Raw genomic sequence first — 10,005 nt, 5'->3', positions numbered from 1 at the left:
AAGGCGGAGTGGAAGAAATAGGTCTTATAAGGAAGAGAAAGGGGACAGACCAACACAGTGACACACGCGTGTAAATCCTACAGGGGTAGCCGAGGCTCAAGAGTTCTAGGCTAACATCAGTTACATGGCGAGACCCTGTCTCGGGCTGGGAAGGGGTGACGCAGGGAGGAGGAGCTGAGGAGGTGGCTCCGTTGGTAAAGAGCAATCATGAGGGCCTGAGTTCTGCTCCTTAGCACCCATGTACAAAACCAGGCATGTATGGGAGCACAGGTCTGGAAGCCTGGGAAGGCAGAGGCAGGTGGAAACAGGGGAGGCTGGCCAGCTAGCCTTCCAGATTCAGCAGAAGACCCTATGCTGAAAAAATAAGGCGGGGAGCTGGGTGTGGTGGTGAGCACCTTTAGTCCCAGCACAGGCAGGCAGAGTTGTGTGAATTCCAGGCCAGCCTGGTCAACATGAAGAGTTTCAGGCTAAACAAGGCTACATAGTGACACCCAGTCTGAGAAGGAAACGTGTGGAGACTCTTGAGGAAGACAACTGAGGTCAACCTCTGGCCTCCATACACGTGTGTGTGCACGCGCACACGCTCGCGTGCGCACACACACAGCACATGCGTGTGCTAGAGAAAGGGGCAAGTGGGAGAGAGACATGGATGGAGAAAGTAACGTTTAGAATCCAAGAGGAAGAGATGGGGAGATGAGAGTGACTTCCTGGAGAGAGAGATACACAGAGGAGGAAGGCTGGAGGGAGACCAAACAAAAGCAGGGCCAGCAAGAAGATGAAGGACAGCACCCAGACACAAGGGCTTCACGGTGCTCCTTGATGTGCCTGGCTGTAGGATGAGGCAGGGATGAGACCACAAGTTAGAGGAATCTGGGTTCAGAGAGGCTAGTGGATCTGCTCATGGGTTGACAAAGAGCCAGATGTATCTAGGCACAGGGAATGTCCCAAGAGAGGCCTAGAGAGTCATCCCTGAGCCCTGCTTCAAGTTTCTAGTCCTCACTGCGTTGTTCCCTCTCCACTGACTCAACTGGACAATCCCAGAATGTCCACCTTGTCCTGTTACTAAGGCATCGTTCATATAGAACATGGCCTTCCTGGCACTGCTTCTGACTCCAGAACACCTTTCCCCAGGTATTCGTCCTTACAGTGCTTACGGAACACCCATGGCCACCTCTTGACATAATCATGGGCACATATGACATATGAAAAGAACTCTACCACACGTCAGATTAATACCTCGGAGACACAGAGAACACATTGGTATTCCAAGGCATGGTGGCACACATCTTTAATTCCAGCACTCTGGAGGCAGAAGCAGGCAGATCTCTGTGAGTTCAAGGCCAGCCGAGTCTAAAGAGTGAGTTCAAAGACAGCCAGGGATACATAGAAGATATTCCGTCTCAAAAAAAAAAAATTGCACACCTTTACAGGTTACAGGGACTGCTGTCACGGGGCCACCCATCTCCTTTTCAGATGTTCTTCAACACCCTACGACCTGTCCAAGAGACGCTTTTGTAGGACTGTGGGGGCACTAGGCTCACTATCCAGATTTGAGCAGTGGGAACTGCAGACCATGGGTCCTCACGTCCGGGTTTGGAGTGTAGGAGGAGAATAAGAAAGTTACTCCCAGTCTCCCTCCAAAAGTTGGGTCACGCCAGTCTTTGCGGCCCCACAGCTAGGTCAGTCTATCCCAAATCTAGACCAAGGGCGGCCCCTGGTGGTCAAATTTCATCTCTACAGTGATCTTTCGGGGTTGTGATTGAAGGCTTAATTATGGAACTCCAGGCAGAGATAGGTCCAGGATGAGCACACAGAGGTAAGAGCCCAGATCCAGAACTCAGACCACGTAATCTATGTCCTAGAATTCATAACCACAGTCTAGGTTCTGGGGCTCAGGGACGTGGTTGAGCCGCAGAGCACCTGCTTAGAATCCTCCAGTGAAATTCTGGGGACGGGTATGGGCGGTAGAGCTTTTACCTAGTGTGTCCAAGGTTCTGTCTCCAGTATCAGAAAGAAGAAGACTCTAGATGCCAATAGTTCTGAGATGTAGAAAACCAGATCCAAGAATTCAGGACCCAGAATCTAAAACCCAGATCCATTTTCTAGAATCCAAAAGTCTAGAATTTTCAGGCAGTGGTGGCACACGCCTTTGATCTCAGCACTCCGGAGGTAGAGGCAGGAGGATCTCTATGAGTCTGAGACCAGCCTGGTCTACAGAGTGAGTTTCAGAACAGCCAGGTCTGTTGTTACACAGAGAAACCCTGTCTTGGGGGAGGGGGAAGTCTCAATTCCATTGTTCAGAACTGGAATCTTGAACTGAGAATACAGTTCCAAGAACAGAGAAACCAAAAACAGGCCTGTAATATGTGGAGTCCTGGGTCTTTGTCAGAACTCTCTGGATCAGAGCTGGGCTGTAGAGAGCAGGAACAGACTGAGGGGGCAGGAGAGAATCAAGGGTGGATGTCCACAGCCTCTGCCAGCTGCGGCTGTTTCTCTCTCTCTCTCTCTCTCTCTCTCTCTCTCTCTCTCTCTCTCTCTCTCTCTCTCTCTCTCTCTGACTGCATCTCACAGACAGATTCACACCCCCAACACACACAGTCTATAACTGTAAGAGCTACCGCATACATGTCCTCTGGTACACACCCACAGACACACACACTCCAAGCACCAACACCCTAACACACCATCATCCAAAACCAAATTGAGTTTCCACTCCCCTTCAGGCATACCCGCTTACCTGGGCACCCACACAGTGTCGCATGCCATTCCCCTCCCCCACCTTACCAAACCCTCAGACACACAACCACCACTCAAAAACAAACCCTGCCATCCCCAGTCCTGTGCCCCGACACACTAGGGGAGAACAGCTAAGGAGGCAGGGATGGGCGTGTGTATACACATATTGTGTGAGCACACACACATACACAGTGCAGATAAGCTTCATGTCTTGGCAGCTACACAACTCCTGGGAACCAGACCCCAGGGACGGGGCTCACCGTGCACCCCCTTACCCACCCCAGTCCTCCCCTGCCTGGCCGGCTGGCGGGCTTTAATACAGATGCCAAACTCATAATTGTAACTGAGGGTGACAGGGTCACCTTGAGCCCCAGATGCTCGCATGATGACAGATGGTGTTGGCAAACCTGATTAGCGGCCCCCGGTGCCAGAGCCTGTGGCACCTGCCTCCCCGCCCCTCCCCCCGCTCCCCCAGCACTCATTACCCACCCATTACTGGGCCTGGGGGGCAGCAGCGGGGGCCGACTGGCACTGCCTGGGAGGGCGCAGTGACTCTAGCCCCCCCCTGGCACCAAGGTTCCCAGCTGGCTCTCCAGGCTGGCAGGAGGTGGGCACAGCTGAGGTGGAGGGATGCAGGCATCTTGTGCCCGCCAGAGAAGGGGTGCCAGGGCTGAGCTGCCAGCTCAGACGCTGCATGAGGTTTGCCACCAAGCTCTAGGGACAGGCAGGAGGGTGCCCCCCACCCCCAGGGCTCTCCATGACACTCCGTCTAGGATGCTCTTGGGAGCTGGCAGTCAGGCAGGTTCCCACCCCTCTGTTCGGGCCTGTGAGGTCAGGGGTCACAGCTCCCAACCCATGTTGTCCCATCTGTTTCCTTGTGGGGGGCCCTCCTGTTCCCCTCACCTGGAGCCTTCCTTCCTGAGGCAGGAAGAAGGGCCGGGGGGGGGGGGCGCTTGACCAGTTCCCTCCACCCTGCACTGGGGGTGGGGGCATTTGGAGGCAATGCTGCCACATGTCTCTGAGTCTCTGCCAAACGGGCCCATCTGCCAGAGCCCTGGTTCCAGCCGCCCAGAGCTAGGCCGCCTGGCTGCCGCACACCCTGCCCCCTAGCTAAGGAGGGAGCCCCCTACTCAGGAAACCCTAGTCAGAGAGACGCACGCACAGCTGGACTTGGCCAACCTTTATGATTCCCGTGGAATGCCAGGCTGGGCGTGGGGCTGCTACGGGGACTCGGGTGGGGCAATAAGGGAAACCCCAGCCACTGTCACTGAGAGAGGCAGCTGCGCTCACTCGGGGTCGCCTCTGGTTGGGGCCAGGTTTTCCAAGCAGCTGCTTCCCGCTTGCTGCCATGGTTTTTTGTTGTTGCTGCTGCTGTTTTTCTGGTGTCCCTAGAACGGGGTCATCTTTGCTGAGTGTCCGGGTTTGGGTGGTGCTGTCATCCTAGCAGGAGAGTCCGGCCCGGACAGAGAGACGCAGTGCCACCTCGTGGTCAACAGCGGCACCCCAGGCTGGGGCAGGGGCTAAACGGGAAGCTGTGCTGCGCGTGTGCAGGCCTGTGTCTCGATCACCACCACCCCCAAAAAAGTAACAATGCCTCAGTGGCATCGGTTTCCTCATCTGCAAAATGACCTATGGTGAAATCCTCCCCTGCGGGACTGCTGAGGAGTGATTCTTGAGGATGACGTGAGTTAGTGCTTATGGAAGGAATATTTCCTCCCTCACAGGAATTTTCACCTTTTCTCTCCACATATCCCCAGCTAAGAATGGAACCCAGGGCTTCGTGCCGTGCATGGTAGGCAAGGCTTTTCCCGCTGAGTTACACCCCAGCCCCACATGCTATGACTATTGGCAGTCTAAACCCATGACTGGGGGACCATGTCTCGTGTTCCAGGAGCAAGATGAGAACCTTGTGGGTCTGTCCGTCTGTCCTAACCCTGCTCTCTTGACCTGATCTACATCATTCAGGTCACGTCTTTCCACTGCATCTCTGCGTCTTTCTGAGGTTCTTGTCCTGTGCAGTCTTCCACGATGCTCAGCTCACAGCTTCGGCCGGCACTGGCACCTCTGCACCACGGCCACCGACATCCTCACTCGCCGAGGGGAGGCGGCGTGGCCAACTCCACACCACAGCCCCACCGACGTCCAGCGCTTCTGAGCTGGCATACAGCTGTTGCAGAGGACCACCGGGGTGGGATCCGAGCTTGGGATGTAGAAGGAGGAACAGTGGCCGAAACAGAGATGATTAAGGACCCTGCCAGCTGTGCAGCCAGGCCTGGAGAGCACCTGCAAGCAGACACAGGGGACAGTCAGCCCTGCGCAGTCCAAGGCCGGAGGGATGAGTATAATTGCCATCCACTTCTACCCCAAAATAAAGATGCGGCTGCTGATGGCAGGTGACTTGGATTTCAATTCTGAATTCTCCTTTTGGCTGTGTGGCCTGCAGCAAGTTATTCAACCTTTCCAAGACTCTTTCTTGGATAAAATCTTCCAAATCCAGGACTGGGAAGAGACAGTAAAATGATGTGGTCCCAGCATGAAGACCCGAGTTCAGATCCCCAGCACCCACATAAAATGGGACTCATGCCTGTAATGTCAGCCCTGGGAACTGAAGACAGCCCTGGCAGGGCTTAGGGACCAGCCCAGCACAGCTGAATTGACGAGCTTCTGGTTCAGTGAGAGTGCTTGTCAGATAGGGCATGAGGGAGCTGGAGAGGTGACTCAGTGATTAAGAGCACCAATTACTCCTCTAGAAGACCTGAGTTCAATTCCCAGCACCCACACGGCAACTCACAACTTCTCAAAAGATGTAACACCCTCTTCTGGGCACCAAGCATGCATGTAGCACACAGATATGTGTGTGGGCAAAACACTCATTTAAAAAATAAATGTAAAAGGAACAGTTCAGGGCACTGACATCAACCTCTGTCCTTGACACACGTGTGCACCTTCACACACACTCACATACAAAATCACCCAGATTAAACTGGAGAGCTGGGCCTGGTGATGTAGACATTGTAGACTGGGGATCTCAAGAGCGAGGCTCATTTGGGAAACTTACTGAGACCCTGTGTGAAAACAGACAAACAGAACTGGGGGTGGAGCTCGGGGTGGAGCACCCACCTAACATGCACAAGGCTTGGGTTCCATTCCCAGCACCAGAGAAAAATGAAAGTCAAGGGGGGCGGCTAGAGAGGACTCGCCAGCCAGGAGCACTGGTTGTTCTGTTCCCACATGTGGGTGACTCACAATCACTCCAGTCCTAGGGGCCTGACACCATCATCACGCTTTACACACTGGTGTAACACACTAACACTAGGCAAATCATACACATTAAAATATTCTCTAATCAAGTGGGGTATGGTGGTCCTGTAATCCAAGCACTTGGAAGGCTGAAGGAGGATTGCCATGAGTCTGAGACCAACCCTGACTGCACAGCGAGTTCTATGCCAGCCTGGGATATAGCGTGAAGCCTTATCTTTTTTATTGTTTAAAATTAAATTTATTTTGTCAAGAGCAGGGGTGGTACGGTTTATATACCATGGTGACCTTGTAGAAGTCAAAGCCAGATCGTGGACCAGCTCTTTCTTTCCAATGGGTGGGTCCCAGGAGTCAGATTCAGATAGGCTTGCTGACAAGTGCCTTTACCCGCTGAACCATTTCTCCCCCTCTGAAACACTATCTAAACACACACACACACGCAGGGGTCAGCAAGATAACTCAGTAGGCAAAGGCACTTACCGTCAAATCTGATGACCTGAATTCAATTCCTGTGACCCACACAATGAAGGGAATCAATTCTCACGAGCTGTCCTCTGCCCTCCACACTTGGGTCATGGAACCCCATGCAAACACACATACACATGTACTCACAAAATAAGTGTAATTATATTTTTTGAGACAGGATCTTGCTATGTAACCCTAGCTAGCTAGGAACTTGCTGTGTAGACCAGGCCTGAAAATCCCAGAGAACCACCTGCTTCTGCTTCCCATGGGCTGGAATTAAAGGTGAGCATCGTCATGCTCAGCATAATACAGAAAAAAATTTAAAATTTTAAGAAGGAGGAGGTTGGCGAGATGGCTCAGAGGTTAAGAGCACTGACTGCTCTTCCAGAGGTCCTGCGTTCAATTCCCAGCAACCACATGGTGGCTCACAGCCATCTATAATAAGATCTGGTGCCCTGTTCTGGCATGCAAGCATACATGGAAGGAACGTTGTATACATAATAAATAAATAAATCTTTAAAAAAAGTTTAAAAAGGGCCGGGCGGTGGTGGCGCACACCTTTAATCCCAGCACTCGGGAGGCAGAGGCAGGCGGATCTCTGGGAGTTCGAGTCCAGCCTGGTCTACAAGAGCTAGTTCCGGGACGGGCACCAAAGCTACAGAGAAACCCTGTCTCAAAACACACACACACAAAAATAAAAGTTTAAAAAGGAAAAGAAGGAACTACTTGAAACCCTTTTACTTTGTTTTGTGTTTTGTTTTGTTTTTTCAAGACAGGGTTTGGAACATGCCCTGGAACTTGCTCTGTAGACCAGACTGGGCTAGATATTTGAAACCTTTAAAACAAGTTTTTTTCGTTGGCATTTGTTATTGAGATAGGTCTCATGTAGCCCAGGCTGGCCTCAAACTCACTATTTAGTAGAGGCTGACCTTGAACTTCTTACCCAAGTGCTCCATCCTACATGCCCAGCTCCCTGGGTTCCACTCCCAGCACTGGAAGAAAAAGAAGCAATCTCTGACACCCATGCTGGCCGCTGCTAAACCCAAACGATGTTCTGTCTTCCCTGTGACGCTGAGGCCAATGATAATATGTCCATTTCCAAATGAGGGAACTGAGGCTTGGAGCTGCCAGAGACCACATAGCTGCAGCGGGGCAGGCAGAGCCCTGGGCTCAGCAGTGAGCTAGACTCGAAGCTGAGTTCTGTTCTGCCAGGCGCAGTTATCAGCTGATAGGCAGCAGACGCGGGATGTGGAGTGGGCATGGTGACGCCAGGACTCTGAAGCAGGGGAGCAGAAGTTCCAGACCAGCCTGGACTATTTAGTGGGAACTATCTTGAAAGGCAAAAAAAAAAAAAAGGTTTGAGGCAAAACAGATCACTCTGGATCTCCTGAATTCCAAGGTTTGACAAATACCAAGCCAGGGGGTTTGGGGAATTGGCTCCCTATTGAGCACGGCCAGAGCACCCTGAAGGAACCTGGGATTGTTACCTCTGTTAAAGAGGAGTGAGGAAAGAGCAGAGAAGACAAGCCGCAGACACCAACAAAGAAGCAAGAGCTGAACTCAGCACAGATTAAGAATTCCCAAAGCTCTTCTGGACCAACTGAGTGCAGACATGAGATCATTTCTTGTTTAGCTGCTCCACAGCCCAGAGAGGCATGAGCCTCATTCCTTCACCCAGCAGACACAGAGTGCCCGCTGTGTGCCTGGCCCTCTCGGGGACAGGAATATTGGAAAGGACAAAATTACACAACCTCTGCCCTGGAATGTGAATGTAGCTCAATAGGTAGAGCACCTACCTAGCATCTTGGAGGTCCTGGGTTCTACCTCCAACACCACACAAACTGGCTGCGGTGCACACCTGTACTCCCGGCATTCAGGAGGCAGAGGGAGGAAGACGGAAGCTTAAAACCAGCCCCAAGCTACATAAGACTCTGGCTAAAACAACAACAACAAAAGCAACACCTCTGCTCCAAGATGGTGACTCACACCCATGAACCCAGGAGAAGGGCCACTGAGCTAGAGGGCAGTCTGCAACGCATAGCAAAACAGTAAAACTCTCTCTCTCTCTGTCTCTCCTCTCTCTCTCTCTCTCTCTGTCTCTCCTCTCTCTCCTCTCTCTGTCTCTCTCTCTCCTCTCTCTCTGTCTCTCTGTCTCTGTCTCTCTCTGTGTCTCTCCTCTCTCTCTCTCTCTCTCTCTCTCTCTCTCTCTCTCTCTCTCTCTCTCTCTCTCTCTCTCATGTCAGAAGGGAAGGAAGAGAGCAGGAGTAGCCAAAATCAGGGAGGTCAAAGAATATAGAACCTTGTGGGCTCTGAGAACCCGGGCTTTTGTTCAGAGAAAAGTGAGAGCCACGCGGGTTTGGAGGGGACAAGAGGGGACAAGGGACATGCATTTGTCCACAGCCTCTTCCTGGCTGCTAAGCGTGGACAGATTCAGCAGCTGGAGATGTGGCTCAGTCGGCACAGCTTGCCTCAAATGCGTGAAGCCCTGGGTCCCATAACTAGAGGTGTGCACGTGCCTGTATGTCAGCACGCATGAGGTGAAGTCAGGAGTGGGATCTTCAGACGGCTTAGCTACGGAGAGGTCAGCCTGGGCTACTGGAGTCCATGTCTCAAAAAAAAAAAAATGTAGAGGAGGAAAAGAAAATAGACTTGAAAGAGATGAAAATGAAGGAACCTGAAGTCCGCGGCATTTAAATGGAAGACTCAGGACTTGAGACTTGATTGCGAATCTGCCTGAGGCCACATAATCTGTGCTCCGTGCGATGCAGAGAGTGCCCACCACTGCCACCACCACAGGCACCATCACCACCAACTCACCTGAATAAAGGCCACAGTCTTACAAGTCTCCTGGAGCACTTCCTGGGGGGCCAGGGGCAAAGACACACCAGACGGCACTCTGTGTCCTCCCTGCAGCCCACCTGTCCCTTGCCGTTTGTCTTGCAGGCCCAGGAAGGCCTTCCAGCTACCCAGGGCAGAGGCTGGTACCAGAGGGTCCAGAGTCCAGCTCTGATTGGCAGCAGCCCAGGCCTGAGCAGGAGCGGATGGGGCCCCAGGCCTCCCTGAGCCTGTGGGTAGCCACGCCCCACTGAGAAGACCCAGCAGCATCGTTAACTGGCTACGAAGCATCATTTAGCTGTGCGGTCTTGCGCCTGTCGTGGAGTGGGCTCAGGGTCGTGGGCAATGGACCCTGCTGTCTAGAGTGTGAGCCTGGGCCCTCAGAGATCTGCTTTTACCACTGCTCCCTCCTGGGCAGCCCAGAGGTGGTTCTGGGAGCTCCCAGCAGGGAAGGAAGGCAAGTTGACCTGGCCAATCCCACAGCTCCTCCCAGCCTGCTGGGAGTCCCAGTGGGGGCTGAGCCTGCTCCATGGGGACCATGAGAACCAAGGAAGGTAGGTCTAGGGGACAGAGGCTTAAGAGTCCTGAGAACTCCATTTATCCACTAGTGACATCACACCCTTCTGCAGGACTTTCCGTTTTCTGCTCTACCCTGACGGTTTCTTGGCTGTGCACCCTCAGGCGAGGCCGACCACCACTCTGGCCTTCAGC

The 10,005-nt window shown here is 52.8% G+C and overlaps 1 protein-coding gene across 1 annotated transcript; it reads right to left on the bottom strand.

The window, feature by feature from the left end:
* Positions 1 to 3,957: 3,957 nt before the first annotated feature.
* Positions 3,958 to 9,585, bottom strand: Dand5 (DAN domain BMP antagonist family member 5). The gene is made up of 2 exons (XM_057753613.1): positions 9,277 to 9,585; positions 3,958 to 5,019 (listed from the first exon to the last, which is right to left on the bottom strand). The coding sequence occupies exons 1-2, from the start codon at positions 9,583 to 9,585 to the stop codon at positions 4,774 to 4,776; spliced, it is 555 nt and encodes a 184-aa protein (XP_057609596.1). The 3' UTR covers positions 3,958 to 4,773.
* Positions 9,586 to 10,005: the final 420 nt, after the last annotated feature.

The sequence above is a fragment of the Chionomys nivalis genome, chromosome 21, assembly GCF_950005125.1.
Source record: "Chionomys nivalis chromosome 21, mChiNiv1.1, whole genome shotgun sequence".
Classification (NCBI taxonomy): Eukaryota; Metazoa; Chordata; class Mammalia; order Rodentia; family Cricetidae; genus Chionomys; species Chionomys nivalis.
Note: the sequence above shows the minus strand (reverse complement) of the source record. Positions and strands in the feature narration are given on the sequence as shown.

What these genes read in the sequence shown, in the direction of transcription:
- Dand5 (XM_057753613.1), bottom strand. Translation starts at nt 9,585, where the DNA reads ATGCTTCGTAGCCAGTTAACGATGCTGCTGGGTCTTCTCAGTGGGGCG. An exon ending in AGACTGTGGCCTTTATTCAG is followed by an intron (nt 5,020 to 9,276) that starts GTGAGTTGGTGG and finishes GTCTGCTTGCAG; the next exon opens with GTGCTCTCCAGGCCTGGCTG.